General features: G+C 37.2%; 3 protein-coding genes across 3 annotated transcripts; 1 reads left to right on the forward strand and 2 right to left on the reverse strand.

Moving 5' to 3' along the window:
- Nucleotides 1–383: 383 nt before the first annotated feature.
- On the reverse strand, nt 384–3,482 carry LOC108578796. Its single transcript, XM_017942193.1, has 7 exons — nt 3,373–3,482; nt 2,943–3,150; nt 2,529–2,786; nt 1,744–2,110; nt 1,232–1,461; nt 832–1,155; nt 384–716 (listed from the first exon to the last, which is right to left on the reverse strand). Exons 1-7 carry the CDS (start codon nt 3,480–3,482, stop codon nt 384–386), a joined length of 1,830 nt encoding a protein of 609 aa, XP_017797682.1.
- A 6,015-nt stretch (nt 3,483–9,497) lies between these two features.
- On the reverse strand, nt 9,498–11,497 carry LOC108578845 (40S ribosomal protein SA). The gene is made up of 6 exons (XM_017942251.1): nt 11,457–11,497; nt 10,877–11,038; nt 10,598–10,803; nt 10,115–10,402; nt 9,678–9,902; nt 9,498–9,607 (listed from the first exon to the last, which is right to left on the reverse strand). Exons 2-6 carry the CDS (start codon nt 11,007–11,009, stop codon nt 9,530–9,532), a joined length of 930 nt encoding a protein of 309 aa, XP_017797740.1. The 5' UTR covers nt 11,010–11,038; nt 11,457–11,497; the 3' UTR covers nt 9,498–9,529.
- Nucleotides 11,498–12,000: 503 nt separating this feature from the next.
- LOC108578863 (protein asunder homolog) lies at nt 12,001–14,790 on the forward strand. The gene is made up of 9 exons (XM_017942273.1): nt 12,001–12,216; nt 12,300–12,374; nt 12,450–12,736; nt 12,808–12,898; nt 12,977–13,184; nt 13,264–13,643; nt 13,718–13,879; nt 13,954–14,285; nt 14,379–14,790. Exons 1-9 carry the CDS (start codon nt 12,001–12,003, stop codon nt 14,662–14,664), a joined length of 2,037 nt encoding a protein of 678 aa, XP_017797762.1. The 3' UTR covers nt 14,665–14,790.
- The last annotated feature ends 3,541 nt before the right edge of the window (nt 14,791–18,331 follow it).

Here is an 18,331-nt window from a genome sequence, read left to right on the forward strand (position 1 = left end):
ATTGATTATGGGAGATCTTTCCTTCGAGCAGAATTCAAAGATAATTGTGCATTGTTCTATTTTTTATTCAATATAAACTGTAAGTATTGGAAATTTCAGAGTTTTGGAAATTTCAGAGTACCGCAAATTTCAAAGTTTTGGAAATTTCAGAGAAATTTCACGCTCTCCCTCAGAGATCCTGAGGATTTCTCCAATATATTTTCCTCATTTCACGAGGAACCTCGAAATATTGCAAATCTCAGAATTCTTCTTCGAATTTTTAAAAATTAGACTCCTCGAATCCACTTTCCAAAATTCAACACCAAAATTGAAGAACAACCATTCACGTTATATTTCACAAGTACTGCAAACATTCCACGAAACTATCAGAAAAATCGTTTGGATCATTCGTAATCTTCTTCTTCAGATTCCTCTTCTTCCTCCTCTTCCTCGTCGACAGTTTCCTCGCTTCCAGAAGCGTCAAGCCGCCGAGCCTGGAACGTGAGGTCAAAGTCGTCCGGAAATTGGGACCGATAGGTGGTGAAGTCCTCCTGTTTGCAATAATTGGTGAAGAAGGTCAAAAATTGCGTCTCCTCGTCGGTGGGCTCCGGCGGCGGCGGTATCGGCTTGGCCCTTTGAATACTTGGGGTCGAACGCCACATTAAAGGTCGCCTCTTTGTCACGGGTGGCTCCATGACACGCTTCAGGGAGGCGAGCAATCGATGCATAAGCTCGAACTACAACGAACAAAGTTACCTAAGCTCGTGTTCAAACCTTCGACCTATCACGTTTAATCTATAGTTTCACATAGTATGCACAGGGAAAAATTGATTTTCTTCACATCTGTACAACCTTTTTAGCAGCCTCCTCTGTCTCCTTCATAGCTCTAAGTTCCTGTTTGAATCCCTCTTTCTCGCAAGCTTTGACCACACCCGGTGGTAACGTGTCCAATTCCAAATTCAACTCCTCGTGCGTCTTCTCGATCCATTTCATCATCGAGAAACTATCCAGATTGGCTTCGTTCGGGCCTACACAGCTCTCGTAAGCAACTTCGATGAATACTTGAAGACGAAGCACCTCCTCGGAGCAAACAGAATCCCTGAACACTGTTTCCAACAGCTCGTTCGCGTAATTTTCCAGATCTTTCGCTCTGTTCTCCAGTTTACGAATATTCTCCTGAAGAAAAATCATTTACCGTTAATGAGTGATTTGAACGATGGTAAAATATTTTTTTTAACGGTTAGATTGTTACTTGGAGTTCGTTGATAGCGTTGGTGAGTTCTCTGACTTCTAATTTGATTTGTTCTTCGGCAGTTTGGATCGTGTTGATCATCTCGGACATCGGCTCTGCCAGAGATTCTAAATGGATTAAAGCACTCAGGTTTTGCGTTTCTATCGCTCTGAACACGCGAATTAGATCGAGCGGGTCCACGAAGTATAATTCTGTTGGGCCTGCTTCCATGACGTCCTGCTCGAACAATTCTAGACACGAAGATTAACGTATCTTTCGATGGTTGATAAATTTCGAGGCAAGAGAAAGGTAAGTTCTCTAATGAAACTGAAAAATTTCTCACTCTTCATATGCAAACTGTAACATAAATCTACCAATTGTTTGATAATTAACAAATCCCAAATAAAAAGAAAAAAAATCGCAGAATAATTATGAGAAGCCCTCTATGAAGGCGGGAAGAATTCGCTGACGAAGAACGCTCTCCACAGGTCGAGGATCTCGAAGGAGGTGTAGGAAATAGGTGAAAGAATCACCTATCAAGCTATTGAGCGAAGCAACTTCGTCGACCGTTCTGTATCGACCGAATAGATCGTCCGTGTTGCCGCGAATGACACTCTCTCCGGAGTCTGAACGATGGATCCAGTCGTGTTCCTCGCGCCACGCGATCGGAGACACCTGATAGAGGAACCTCTGGCACATCTTCACCATCCTCCAGTTCTCCTCCCAGTGATAGACGTCCAGTCTGACGTGGCCTAACTCCTTGGAGAGCTGGTTCCTCTTCTCGCTGACCTCTCTGGTTAACTTGGCCTCGTGCTCTGCTTCAAGCAGGATCCTCATGCTCTCCTCGTGGTCCTTCGAGAGGAACTCCTCGAAGCCGGCCACGTAACGGTGATAACGATGCTGGAAAAGAATAGAGATAATTTACTAGCGTTGTAAAACTTGTAAAAAAGAGTACGAATTGTTTACAAATTTCTGAACATTGATCAGAAAAGACTCCTGGATGTGTACAGTACAAATTAGCTTGTTTAATTCGACCTGCAATTTTATTTCCACTGTAACGTCTATTGATCGAACGGTTCCTGAATGAATAGCATCTGTGGAAGCTTGAATTAACGTGTACAAGCACATTTAATTGTTAAAGGATTAACGATAGATTTGTAAATAGTATGGTATTTTTGGAGAAAGATGGAAAGGAAGAATGCTCGCAAATTTATATCTGCAATAATACAGAATGTGAATGTTATTCAATTGAAAATGTTTAAGCAATGTTAGGTTTCGAATAATTTTTAAAGAACGACAAAATATCATTCTCGCGAACCTTGATCCTGTCGAGTATCTTCTGCTGCTCGACGAACTGCTGATCGTTACGAATACAATCGTCCATCTCCTGTCCGGCTAACAGTCGAGCCTTAAAAATCTCACGAATATCGTCCACGTAGTCTCTCACGGAGAATTTCTCTTTGATCACCCTTCCGTCCAATTTACTGAAGAATTTTGGATCCACGTCCGTAATGGCTATCGCTTCGTCCAGATCTTTGTGCTTCTTCGCCTCCAACGCCTCGATCTCCACGTCCACCTTGACAAAAGCACAATGGTACAACTCTCAAGCAAGCAAATTCCTCTGAAATCCTCTGAAAATGATAAATCCAACGGGACAACTTGCTAAGTCCAAAGAATATATACTCGTTTATTTAGAAGAGAGAATCTACTGTGGTAGATTCGCAATGCTTACACGAAGGGAACGTAGAAGTTCGTGCGAATCCGTGGACTTTAGAACACCCATTCTGCGTTCTTTGTCCCATGTGCGCTTTTTCGCCTTCCAATATTGAAAATAGGAGAACATACTGGAGCAAGGTGGATAAATAAAGGGAGATTGTTCCTGGAGGACATCTCTGGCTTCTCCCATGTGCTCGTGGCCTTTGGTAAAGTAATACTGTGTTCTGCATCGTGCAGAGAAAGAAATAACGAAGAAAAATCAATTCTTGTGAATCACATCGTCCTGAAAGCGTTTCGTTCGTGAATTTCATTTTCTTTAATTAAATTTCTATTGATTTATTAAAAAAAATAAATTTTAAATAAATCCTGAAAAAAAATTTCTCGTCGAAATAAAAAAGGAATTCCAATTTTCACGAAATGTTTGCCAATTGGACGAGTATGTATACCTGAAGAAGCCTCCTCCGGGTCTTCTGGTGGACGTCGCGGTCTTCTTCCGGCTCTTCTGGCCGGTGATACGACGCGGCTGCTTGGAGGATCTCGACGTTGCATCGGTCATTCTGCCGTAATTTTACCTCGTGCTTTATTCAAGCTCCAGGCTTTTCACCTGTCGGCCATTCACCTGTGACGCTGTGGAAAAGTTCGGCTCTCCCTAGTTGGTATTTGATTAAAACTTTTCTTCCCGAGTGTCTGTAGCTCGAAGTGTCCCTGGATCAGTTAATCCTTCGAGCCTAACGAGACAATTGTAAGCTTTTTCTTAACACTTAGTTACGTTGGAAAACTTAAAAAAAAGAATGAAAACTTTCGGTACTTTAAATGCGCGCCATTTTGTTAAATTTTGAGTTGTACGATTAATTCTGGTATTCGCAACAGCGATACTCGTACTGTTTATAAATCTTTTTCATTTCTTCCTTTTGGATCAGTCTGTGAGCTGAAATCAATTCCGTCATCTTTTTTTTAAAGGTGCTATCTTTATCTCCGGAGAGCTAAAGATTGGAGAGCTATTTAAAAAATTGTTTCGCATGCTTTATAAGTGCCTTGGTAAGTGAGAAAAGTTTGACGTTGTTGTTCGTTGTACATACTGAGAAAAAAAATCCTGTAACCTACGTAATTTTCACTTTTCAACAGAGTACTTGAGTTTGGAAAAGGTTTCTTTTAAACAGCGATTTTTATGTTTTGATTGCTTTCATTCAGGACTGCAGACTGATTTTTCGATCGATTAATGGAAACCAATACGAAAGGCACGGAATTAACGTGAAAACAGTTATTACAATCGTTCCGCAGAGATACAGAGGATGAATGCTGGTAAATTGAAGGACGAGGTATTTCTAACGAGCTGATGTTTCATTTCGAACTGTGGACCGCGTCGAGATTAACGTGCAATCAGTCGAAACAATTTTCGATTATCGATCTTGCGGCAATAATGGAGGACTCCCGGTACCTATTTTCAGATGATACGAGTCGGTAAGCAAAATTGATTCACGTATTTATACAACGGGAAGTTGAACGGTTAATGGAATTAATATGTTATTACAAATTTCAGATGTTAAAGTTTCTTCTAATATTCTATCTGAAATAGTTGAACGATACAATTTAGCTGAATTGTAGGCATCAGATATAAAAGGATCGGTGTATACTTCGTACAATAGCGTTCAAGATTTTTAAAAAACATGGAGGAACAAGATCGATGAGATAAGTAAGTTAATTTAATTAATTGAAGAATTTTCAAACTAGCATTAAAAATAGTAGAGGAAAGTTGAGAGCACCTTCAGGTAATTCGGTAAAAGGGTGTTCGCTCGCCCGAAGCAACGAGCAATTCGAGGCTTGAAAAGCTACTTACTTTTTAAAACAAAAGCTCGATTCTCCCTTTTGCAGTGATAAAGCCTCTGCGCCAGGACATTCACAGAAAAAAATAGAAGAGAGAGAGAGGAATGGAGTTCGATAACCTCGTAGAGCTTCTTTATAGTAGCTGTCACCATGCTGTCAGCACGCTGACATTTCGTAGATCAGCGGTTGTCAAGTGGAATTGTTTGGCATGCGCGTTTTATTTCGATGGGTACTCTAGCACGGACTCCTAGTCGGATCGTTCAGTATCGGCGATTCGTTTTAGCAAGATAAAATACTATGTCTTTGTTAGCAAATATCAGATTTTTAGATAGATTTATTGTAGAATTAATTCATGTTAATGAAATGTATTACGTCTACTTTTAGGTTAGGAAGTATGCACGGTAATTGTTATACGAAAAGTATTACAAAATATATTTTCTATGAAAAGTGAAGATAATTAAAGATGTAAATAACATTTTCCTTAACATAAAGTCTGTCAATAATTGGAAATTACTATGGCTGTAGTAATTTTTAGTTATTTCAGAGATTGATTTTATTGATATCTTACTGGTAACTTGTTGTTTTAAATTGTTTTCATTGTTTAATAGTTCTTTCTGTCTGTTACAGATAAAATGCAACAGGAGAAAAAAACATTTGGTCAACAACATGGAATTCTACATGGAATTAAAAGACTAAAAGTGTTACTATCTTTATAGATTATATTCATTATAATGGTACATGTACAAAACAGCACTTTTAGTGTTTTGAAACATTAGCTTCATTACAGCTTGTTTACAAGAATGTATATTTTATGCTAATGCTACTATCCAATTGTTTTTTTCTTTATGTCACAAGTACAGTGCAGGTAAAGTTGCTCAAATTCTTCGATTAACCATCATTAGCTTAATAGAATAATTTTAGGTGAAATAATTTCTTGTCATCACTTATACAGTATTATATGTAAAAAGTAAAACCAATTGTCAAATGAATTGGAAATCATGTAATGTAATATGGTAAAGCATAATGTAATGTCATTTTGCATTATTTTATATTCTACTGTATAATTTTATGATTCATTTTATAATTGGCTTTACTTCTTATTCATAGAATTCTACACTACCATGTTAACACTGTTTGTGCAAAAATTCCATTTATTTTATACTTGTATATAAAATGTCATAATACTTCAAATTATATTGCATTATAATGTGTTCCTTTACATTTTCTTGTAATTACATTGTATTTTGTTACATTTAATTGCAATATCTTACATTATACAGTACAAATTATATTATATTATAAATTATATAAATAATTTATAAGATTTTATTGTATATTTCATGTAATAGTTAGCAGAATTATTTGAATAAATGAATTTTAGGTGGAAAACTTCTATTCTTCGCTTAAAAAACCCTTGTCCACCACCAAATGCTTACCAATCCATGCCTCTTCAAGTCTACAAGTTCCGTCCACGCAATAAAATATATTAGATAACCAATTATCATACCTAGTTGGAGCTACTCAAAACAAAGGTACGTATTGAAAGAAATGGATAAAAGTACCAAAAAAATTGCAAGGAAAAAACATCAAATATTTGAAAATAAAAAGAAAGTTAGAATGTCAAAGTAAAAGCTTTTGCAATGTTCTCTTCAAAAACGCACGTAAAAACTTAACGAATTAAATACACACGTCAACTCGAGCTATCCGTAACCTCAAAACTGTTATTCGCTAAGAGTTGAATTTTTCTATTTGGTCATGTTTATTATAATTTTAAAAATAAATGAAATTAATTCTGGTGTTGAAACTGCACATACAAAAGAAAATGTACGGTTGATTCATAAAATACGCTAAAATTAATGCTTTTATCATACCTGAAATCCGGTCTGTATTTTGTCAATGAGTAAGACAAGAAAAGAAATAGCGGTAGAAAAGGACAGCAATTAAGGAACGAGTTAGCCAAGGAACGCAATATCGCTAGATAAGGATAGTGATAGTGCTGTGTGTTAAACAAGGAAAGCAATAGGGATAGACAAGGACAGAAAAAAGCGGGGGGCGAGACTAAAGCCATCTCGCGTTTGGATTCGCGAACTAACGACTTGTTAATAGCATAACAGAATATAAACAGAGGTATTAGACAAGGAAAGCACTACTGTGCAACAAGGACAGAGCGAAAACGCTTCCTATTGGCTGGCGGACACCCAAGCTCGACCAACCACAAACTAAACCAAGTCCGTCGGTGAAAAATCATTAATACCTCATTGATTACGATGATTCTGTGAACTTTTAAAATTGAAGAATGAAGTATGGATCTTCAGCAACTTTCACATATAGTTTTTATTGCACTAAACTCTTTCAATAATTAGTTATTAACAATTATTGTGCGGAATGTCGGCAGCGATACCGCACACCCTTCTGGTTTTTCATTAATTTTACATTATATGAGAGCGTCTTCTGTTCATCGTACTCGTATATAGTCAACTCTTATAAATAATTGCGAATATCTATGAATCTATCTATGAATTGTGAACTTTTAGTATTGAAGAATGAAGACTGAACCTTCAGCTACTTTCAGATGTACTTTTTAGTTCTCTAGACCCTCTCAATAATTAGTTATTAATATTTTAGTATATGATGTCGGGAACGATACCGCGTACCGTCATGTATCTTCCCGGTTTTTCAATAATTTCATAGCTTTCTACTAAATTCCCACGCAACTAACTATATTCATCTGAAAGGCAACTCCTTTAGCTACATTCTTTTGTAATTTTTATTAACATATTCCGTTTAGTTTAAAAATTATTAAACATTATATGAGAGCGTCTCCTGTTCATCGTATTCGCGTATAGTGAACTGTTCTAAACAATTGCTAATATCAATTAAACCGCACGAATTAGACCTACCAAATTAATTGTAGAATATAGACAAAGGTTTATTCTACATTCTTCATGTCTTAAAGTGCATAATCAGTTACGCATTTTCATTGAAATAACGAAAATGTGTTACTCTTGAAAGCGACAGCTGTAATACTTACCTGAAGAATATTTAATAACTTCTAAATTAAACGGAATATGTTAATAAAAATGATAAAAGAATGTAGCTAAAGGACCTGCCTTTCAAACTCATATAGTTATTTGCATGGGAATTTAGGAGAAAGCTATGAAATTATTGAAAAACCGGGAAGATACATGACGGTACGCGGTATCGTTCCCGACATCATGTACTAAAATATTAATAACTAATTATTGAGAGGGTCTAGAGAACTAAAAAGTACATGTGAAAGTTGCTGAAAGTCCACTCTTCATTCTTCAACTCTAAAAGTTCACAAAATCATCGTAATTAATGAGTTATTAATGATTTTTCCCCGACGAACTTGGTGTAGCCTGTGGTTGGTCGAGCTGGAGCGCCCGCCAGCCAATAGGAAGCGTTTTCGCTCTGTCCTTGTTGCACAGTAGTGCTTTCCTTGTCTAATACCTCTGTTTATATTCTGTTATGCTATTAACAAGTCGTTAGTTCGCGAATCCAAACGCGAGATGGCTTTAGTCTCGCCCCCCGCTTTTTTCTGTCCTTGTCTATCCCTATTGCTTTCCTTGTCTAACACATGGTATTATTACTATCCTTGTCTAGCGCTATTTCTTTCCTTGTCTAACACGCAGTACTATTGCTATCCTTGTCTACCGCTACTCTCTTCCTTGTCTAACACGCAGTACTATTGCTATCCTTGTCTACCGCTATTCCTTTCCTTGTCTAACACGCGGTACTATTGCTATCCTTCTCTACCGCTACACCTTTCCTTGTTTTACTCATGTATCATTGGGGGCATCGTCAGAAATGAAGTATTATCAGGTTAGATTTTTCAAACAGAAATTCTTTGCATTATTCGCTTTTAATAATAGTTCTTGTAAATTACAACATAATTGCATGTAGTAGACACTTTAAGATTAATATTTACAGTAAATTTTTCATTACTATGACATTAGTTATGATGTAGGTAGGAAAATAAAGTTTCTACTTTATCATCAAGTACTTGAATTGTAGAATAATTATTTCTTAAGTTCGGATAGCGTTAGAAACGCGTAAAAATCACAAAATTCGAGCGAAAAACTTAGAAACGTGCGCGGAAATAGCTTGAAGATGAATTGACTTGTACTACTCGCACATTGCGCAAAAATTCAAGCCTCTGAGATATAAGTGAATTTACTACTTCATTTTGACTCGAAGCTAATTAGGGAAGTCAACCATATCAAATACCGAAATTTGTTATCTGAAAATATAAGAAAAGATATTTAAATAACCAATGACTTGTAATTAAATTCATATGCTTTTATTAGTACATTATTTTAAAGGTTGCATCTTAAATGTACTTAACAACAAAGTTTAAAATGTTTGCATATTACAAAAAGTCTTGTTTATTATGTATTACTGTTTTATGTTGTACAGTACTTCGCATCGTATATTGAGTATTAATAAATTTACAACAATTAAGTATCCCAATTATTTTATAACTTATTACACATACGGTTGTTGAATGAAATATATATTAACATTACAACTTTGTATGTTATTTGCATAAACGGTATGCCTATCAGTCTCATTTAGTAAAAAAATAGTATCCACGATTCGATACATACATATTTTTCAAAGAATATCTACCGATTTGAAATATAACATATTGGTAGATTCGTAAGAAAAGTTCGAGCAATATTTTTCAGTTTTTTATCCATTTTATTACGTTCACTGTACAAAGTGTGTCATTGTATGAAATTTTCAAAGAGAATGAGATTACCACTTCTCGGTGGTTGCACCTCCCCAACTTTGTCCTGCTGTAGTTGGTGTTGTAGTGGACCATTCCTCTGATGGCTGCAATAGTCCAAGTATAAATAATTTTTTGCTTTAATTTAATGCAACCATTAAAACATTTCATTCTTACCTGAGCTGCCCAGTCTCCACTCGCCTGGAATGGTTGCGGAGCACCTGCGGCTGGAATAGCTGCTGCAGTTGGTGGAGCTACATCATCAGCCCAATTTTCAGGAGCAACTGTACCAGTATCAACTTCATTCGCCCATCCAGCTTCAGTAGGAGCAGCAACTTCAACTGGTCCCGTGAAGTCTTTAACCGGTGCAATTTCCTTAGCAGCTTGTTCCTCTTTCTCAGCCTGCAAAAACATTATTCAGATGTATTACTACTTCGAATGTTCGCATTAAAGTAGATACGAATTGCAGGAATATATTCAGTAAAGATTAAGCCATATTTAAGTAAGGTCAACAAATATATTTCTGACACTACTTTCTCATCATTTATAAGATAAAAAAACAAGTGGAAAAGAAAATTAAATAAAATTGTAATGTAAATTATGTTAAAATTGACCTCTTCCGGATCTCTGTAGAAGAACAGATCAACGACGACGTCCCATTTGCTCTCACGGGCAATGGAGCCCCTTAATCTTAGAACTTCTCTCGCCAATAACCACCACATAAGACCAACACAATGAAGACTCTTTGTGTTGCAGGGAATAGCGATATCGACGAAACGAAGAGGTGAATCGGTGTTACAGAAAGCAATTACTGGAATGTTCACGTAACTGGCCTCAGTAATTGGTTGGTGATCACTGGATGGATCAGTAACAACCAACAGACGTGGTTCACGGAAAGCAGACTAAAAATAATTATCAACATTAGTAGACTGTAATTTTGTTAAGCTTAGATATTTATTCACTTCTCAAATAAAATCAGAAAAGATTAAGCCAAATAGACCAACATGTATAAATTCTAGATCCTAAGTACTCATCATTTGCATAATAATACATAATATCTATATTGATAACTAATATTCCTCTTTAATTAAACAAACCTGGATCTGATTAGTAAAAGCACCAGGAGTAAAACGCCCAGCAATAGGTGTAGCTCCAGTATGTTGGGCAAATTTCAAAACTGCTCTTTGGCCAGTTTGACGGCAACTGATAACAAACACTTCACTTGGATGTTCAATAGCAACAATGGCACGTGCTGCTAGTAGCAGTTTCTCCCATGTGTGACGCAGGTTAATGATGCTGACTCCTGTGTTTCAAATATATAAGATTATTTTAAGTAAATATCGAGGCATCTCATTGTACAAAAATACAAAACTTACCATCACTTTTTTTCTTATAAACATATTGTTCCATTTGAAAATTTACATTTTCTGCACCTAAGTGCGTATACGCCGCCAACATTTTAGTAACATCATCCTCTTTAAGGGATAATACATCTAAACCTCCTGACATCTTAACGTTGTGATTGAATTACGAATAACCTAAAGAAGGTGCATTGAAGAAATTATTACTTTTATTTATTCATTATTAACAGTTTTCTATATTTTATTTTTTTTTTTCGCGTGAACAGTCGTAAAAAAATGAGTCGTGTAACCATATTTTATAACATAAAATAGTGTATTCTTTTAATATATTTCATAAAATACAAAACTTAAATGTACAAATTTCAACGAAACAAAATGCTAAAAGTTTAAAATAATATTAATATACTGAAATATTGCTTAGACGACGCCACGTGTCTTAACTTATTTTACAAATTTATTGAAAACATTTGATATTTATCCATATTTTTATATAAAATTTAATGCTGGTGTAATTCTTGTTCATTGGTTCATAGTTTCTTTCATTATATGTAAAAATATGTATTGTAAATCAAGAAAAATATTTTAGAGTACTTACGTTATCAATGCCACTAGGAGACTTCCAAGCGGAAAGGAAGTTGGACACTTTACATTAGCCCCGTTACAAGCCAAGAGGAAACGAAATAATTTACCTTTTTCTACATTATGTTTTAATAGCATTATAAAACTTGCAAATAAAATTGTATATTCTAAAATAATTATCTCATAAGAATGTTGAACTACACTACTTAATATTTTATGTATTTTACAATTAACATCATAAATATTATAAAATTAATATATACGTCGTGAAAATAAATATCATAATAAAATTTGTATTTATGAAATGATTATTTAAAATAAAATAATTTTTACATGCGGAAAAAATACAAATGTTATCATATTGTCATAGAATCATTTTACATTATTATACAATCTCATAATTGTAACAATGTATTATTAACATCTTCGAAATATTTTGTACCCTAACCTATAACATGTGATATTCTCGAAGCATTATCCTCTTTTCTGTAAATGTATAATTATCGAGGTGTAATGCATTATATGTGAAAAAAAGCAGTTTCTTAAAATGGTGTAATAGAATGTATCCAGCAAATCATAAGACTATTTTTGTGTTAGATCATACGCCATATTTTGGTATATCTACTGAGGCTCCTCTAGAATTTGATTTTCTAAAGAGTCGTGGTCAAAACTTGATTCCTTTGGCACCTGTTTGTAAATCATTGTGGACTACCAGTGTAGAAGCTTCATTAGAATATTGCAGGATAGTGTGGGATCTGTTTCCAACAGGAAAATTGGTATATTATTTTAAGTTACTATTTTAAATAAAATGCACATAGCTTTAAAAGAAAAATGCTTTTAATTTTTATGTCATTTACAGATAAGGTTTGTTGTAACTGATCGTGCAGCATATGTATTAAACTCATGGAGTCCATCACAGCAAAATTTAAATCATGTAAGCCTTTTCCAATTTTTGAATTATTTTTAATTTAAAGAATAATGTTACTAATTAAAACTGTTATGATCACAGATAATGAATGGCACAGCCATTTTGGGAGTGCCAACAAAGGTACCAAAACCTGGAGAGGATTATTCGGTCATACATGGTTTAAGAGTAGCTATCGAAACACTTAATGAGTGTTCAGAGATTCAGCATGAGAAAAGAACATCTTTAAATGATAATGCTAGTAAACTTGTTAACAGAGGAAGGGTGATATGCATCACTAGTGCAAGAGATAATAGCAATATGAAGAACTTGGAAAATATATTTTTAAACGAATTAGCTCAAGAAAATAAAACTGCTTTAGCATCAGACCAGTTGGTATCTAAATTAGTATTACTCAATAATGTACATTACATTTATAATGTGTTTATTGTTTCAATTTCAGTTTAATACCTGTAGATTATTGTCATTTAGTTATACTGAATATCTTTCCTAACAATATTGAATCACAAGTTACTAGTCAAGGACCAAGAGAGGTATTTTATTCATTTTATCACACATGTATAATTTTAAACTGTATAGATGACATAATTTCATAAAATATTTTATTTTAGGTTTCACCATTGCTAACAGTAGAAGTACACTCCATCAAGGCACCTGCTTTACATTCAAAATTATCTCATTTAATTTTATCTCATTATGATTTGGCTAGTACAACAGTGACTGGTATACCAATGAAAGAAGAACAGAATGCTAGTTCTTCCGCGAATTATGATGTCGAGATATTTCATTCTTCAGCTGCTCATTCCGCAATTTTAAAAGGTTCTTTCTTCAACCTAAAGATGTTACTTATTCAATATGCATACAAATATATAAAATTATTATATGAACGCTTTTATAGGAAACCCTCAAGATTCAGCTTTAATTAAGACATTCAGGAGATTCGAAGAAGGGTCAGAATACGAAACAGTGACCTTAAAGTGGTGTACTCCACGAGGATGCAGCGCAGCCGAAATGCAAAACTGTACAGCTATGCACAGAATCACACCCGTAGATGTAAATAGTAGACCTTCGTCTTGTTTAATCAATTTTCTGCTGAATGGTAGATCGGTGATGCTCGAAATGGCCAGAAAAAGTGGAGGAAAGACTATTTCTCATTTACTTGCTGCGCATGGCGGTGAAATTTTTATACACACATTATCTACAGCCAGAAGCGTATTGGAGGATCCACCTTCAATTAGCGAAGGCTGTGGTGGTCGCGTTACTGACTATAGGATAACTGTAAATATATTAAAATCCAAACATTTTCTAAAAATCTTATTGCCTGGCAATTAATATGATAAAAATTATCATAGGATTTTGGAAGACTTATGAGGAATAATGTACTGGTGCCTTTGAAACGAAGTACAAATTGTAATAGCGAAGGTCCAGCAGAGAAGATGAGATCCAGACTGGAAAGGCATACAAAATACTGGCCAATTACTATTTCTAGTACCCTTATGTTTAACTTAAAACAGGTACATACATCGAATAAATTTGAATCAACAAATTTTTACGGTAACTTCAATGTGTAATGAATTTTATGTTGCAGTTAATAGACCCACTACCAGACTTAATGGTAAAAGAAGAACTCACTGCAGAGGAGGTAGTACAATGCAAGCAAGTGATCTTCAGTTTGCTTCAGTTAGAAACAAAACACGAGGCGTTGCCTCTACCAAGCATAGGTGGCGGTCGAGGTGGCAAAGGTGGTGTACGCAGAGAAGAACATTACAGGCTTTTGTGGGGAGAGCTGGAAACATTTCTAAAACACCATGCTAACAATTCCGCCACGCATTCTGAAGTTCTGACCTGTCTTCTCGAAGTAAGAAGCAAGGACGATAAAGACAAGGTCGAATTGGACCAAGCTCTACGCGAATTAGATGGGTATATATCATTTCGACCAACAAGATATCTTTAAACAATATCTTTAATTTTTGAGAAGATTACTCATCTTTCGCCTCGTTTCATTGTGTACAGCTTTGGAAAAGAAGATGGAACAGCTCGAGCCACCGTAATAAGAGCGACAACCGATTCACCCATGTCACCACCGCCAAGCACATCCATATCCTTGGGAAAACAATTGCACAAAGCTAGTCTCTTCGCCTCTAAAAGTTTACTGGACGTTTGGCTGCAGCGAAGTGCGCCAAAAGAGAAAAAGCCAGACTTCCACGGTAGAGTGAACAGCGACGGTTCAAAAGCGAAGTTGTACCCGAACTTAAAAGAGCCCGGTCGAGAACCTCGCGAGCCCATCCTAGAAGGTTAACGACTCGACTGACAAAGTTACCTATCAATATTACTAACCTATAAGCTTAAGGTACAGTCAATTAGACTACAAACTGTGAACGACCCTTTTTTTAACAATGACTACCACTACTACTACTACTACCACCACCACTACTACTTGTTATCTCTCATTGTTCACGGACAATGTATCGCCATGTTTCTCTTAGGCAAAAAGAAAATAATAATTTCTTAAATCTCTGATATCAGTAGACTAACTTTACTCTCCTAGAATCTCCTTACTGTTTCTCTTACATCTTCCTAGTTATACATACACACACATCATACATATACACACACAGCTATCTTAAAAAGTAAGTCTGAAAGAAACATTTGTAATGGTTGTATAGAGGGAAACGCGAAAGACGAAGGAACGAAGGGTTAGAAGGCGGGAGAGACACAGAGGAGAGTACACCTGCGGCCGAAGATACGAGAGCGACGCGAAAGTGTATCAGTGGTACAACGAAAGCGATCCACTCTGCCTCCTCATCCCCGCGTCCTTCGTCCCTCGGCGTTTTACAGCAGCAGACACGTCTGCCGGGTGTCTGAGCCACCGCGATACGTTGACCTCCATCGAAACTATAGCTCTATCGTCTCCCTCCCCTTGGCTGGAATTCTGCCGCTAATCGATGGAAGGAAGGAGGAAGGTATGCCGTTGCTGCTGGTGCACATAATATAATGCGAGCACGAGAGCCGGGTAAAAGAGAGAGACGGAGACAGAATCGACGGATGAGGAAAAGCACAGAGGGAAGAGAGGCGGAAGGGGATCAGAGAGTACAAGTGCGTGACGTAATGGTTCATTCATCCCGAGACAGACGATATCCCGGTCAATGGTGTACATATACATATACATATATATATATACACATATATACATATACATACACTGTGTGCATGTATATACACACACGCATACAAACACGTGCACGCACGCATACCTCTATGTATTCGTTTAGATATATAGACGCGTGTGTGTGTGTGTGTGTGTGTCTACACCTACGTGCACCGGTGTATGTCACGTGAAATGCACACGTGCACGCGGTGTATTGTGCCTCGTTCGTCTCGCTTTGGTTTGCTTCGTTCCTCGCTTCGGCCAGTTACATCGCATATCTCGCTTTCCTTCGTCCCGTTCCACGCTTCGTATATATCATTCGCGACGCGGTGCACGGTTCTTCCGTTCCTGAACGCCATTGCTACGAGAAAAAGCGGATTTTTCTTATCGGTGTCGCCCGCGTTACGGTTATTTCGCTGAATCGTTTTAACGGTTGCGTTTGTAACGTGGATCATCGTAGAGATAGTTAGTCGAACGCAGGGAAGAGTTTCTCCGAGCTTCGAGAACGAAAGAACACGTTGTTCAACGTGATTGCGCAATAATTAGCAACATTGTCGACCCGACGCTGTGCTTATTAAGCTGGAAAAAAAAAAAGAAGATTGCTTAGCTTAGGTAGGGAATGCTGAGTAAATGCAACAGGATATCGTCGAGGAAGATGTGGAGAAATTTGCTTGCAGAATTCTTTTCTGCATAGCGTAGTATCGTATGAATTCGTCGACGAACGCTTCCATAAAATACGAACAGAACAATCGGTGGGAAATAAGGCTGTAACTTTTTTTTTATTGAAAAATCACTTGAAAACATGTATACGTATCGGTGGCTTTTAATCAATCTTACAAATTCATAAATCCCCGGATAATTATCGACTTAATATACACTCGGTGCGAAAATATAATCAGATTAGACGACGATCTCGTTACGTAAATCACCGGGGTAATTAACAGAGGGGTTACGGAAGAAGCATCGCGATGCGTTTAATATTTTCAGCCGGAAAATTCATGCGGCGGCGACGCAGCCGGAAAAGTAAATTAGATAGAATTATTGATCGGAGCGTACACACAGCTGTGTGCAAGTGGTAGCATGAAGAAGAGTCGGCCGTTTATAATTTACCTCGCCTATCTACCCCAAATATCGATCCTGACAAAGGGTCACTGAACGGGCCAGCAGTTCAAAAGAGAAACATCCCGCGTAGTCGTCGGGCTAATAATCATCAATGTCACTCGCTAACTACCTCGAACACAGGGTGAACAAAAAGGGAGAAGGAAAAAAAATCGCACACACACACACACACATCAAAGAAACAGCCGACGGGAATTTTGCAGAAAAAAAAGAAGAAAAACTCCACCTATTAACACCGGGCTTTTAATCGAACAACGCGTGTAAAAAGAATTTGCGTATCAGCGTGATTAAAGCCTCGTCGGATGTTGCTTTCGTTTGTTGGATCACATCGTGCAGAGTTCTTCTTGCAATTTTTCCATCCTCGATGATTTTCACATCTCTCTCTCTCTCTCTCTCTCTCTCTCCCTCTTTGACGTCACTATTGCTTCTCTGTTTTTTCTTTTTCTTCCTTTTTTTTTTGCATTTCGGCAAATAGTATACAGGACACACAAGTTTCTACCGGAAGACGGCATCGATAATGCATGGGCGGTATCGATTCTTGGTATACACATCGACAAGTTCGTCGAGTGGGATATCGATCTGTGCCGGAGAAGCGACGTGCTCCGTTTGCCGGCCCTCTATAATTCATCGTCGCTCCGCTTCCTGGCCTTTGTGTCCCCTGCATAGGACCGAAGCTACTCCTCTCGTATTGAGTTTCGCGTCTTCGAAGCGTCTACCGGGGGATGCTGGAATGCTCGTTTTCCAGGAGCATCGATGGTAATGAAATTTATCGTGGATTCGACGAAGATGTAATTTCGTTTTATCAACGTTCCCGGGGATGTTTGTCGAGAAGTTTAGGTATTACACACCTAGGGAGGAGGGGGAGGGATCGATTGCTTAACGATGGAGAGAATATGTTAGTCAGAGGCTACTGTAACTGACAGTAAAGGTCAGTTTAATCGATCCCACAAGGAAATGCTACAGTTTCGCCAGAACTACAACACGTACAGTTCCTGTGAACCGAGAATTCGTTGAAAGATGTTCGTTAGCTGGATTAAGAATATTCACGGAACGCGTGTATGCGAGTTTCCAGTGAGCTACGATTGAAGAAGGAATAAAGTAAAAGGAGAAATCTGCTGTTCGTTCAATCAGACGTTTAATTTTTCCGCCACTCCTGGATCGCACCCTCATCCATCAGGCAACCGTCACATATCCTTCCGCAATCTTCCTCGCCCGTTCCCTCGTCGTTTATATGCGCCGTCAACCAACAGTTTGAAATCGTTAACCCTTAATTAAAGTAATTTCGAAGTTCTTTACACGGTATACCTAAATATACACTACACACGGGAATTTTCAAATCGTTCTAAATAAAAAAAGAAAAGGAAATCACCAAGAAAACAGAAAAAATGATTCTAAACTGATGTATACATCAGGAAAAATACGAATTCTCATTCTGTTCCACGATAATCCTAAAAGAAACGTACTTTTGTTCGCGAGTGTTTTTAAGACAAAGGTAAAGATCGTCCCAGAAACGCCGGCTAAATCATCAGGATGAAGAGAGAGAGAGAGAGAGAGAGAGGGAGGGAGGGAGGGCAGAAGTTTGTACGTAGGAAACGTATTCTCAGGAGCCGCAATATTCCTTCGAGTCCTCGTCGGTGGAGGAATGCCAGGTCAAAGAGACATCAGGACAGGGGTGAAAGAGAAGGTAGGAGAGTAAAGG

Source organism: Habropoda laboriosa, unplaced genomic scaffold (assembly GCF_001263275.1).
Source record: "Habropoda laboriosa isolate 0110345459 unplaced genomic scaffold, ASM126327v1 scaffold62, whole genome shotgun sequence".
In the NCBI taxonomy this organism is placed as follows: domain Eukaryota; kingdom Metazoa; phylum Arthropoda; class Insecta; order Hymenoptera; family Apidae; genus Habropoda; species Habropoda laboriosa.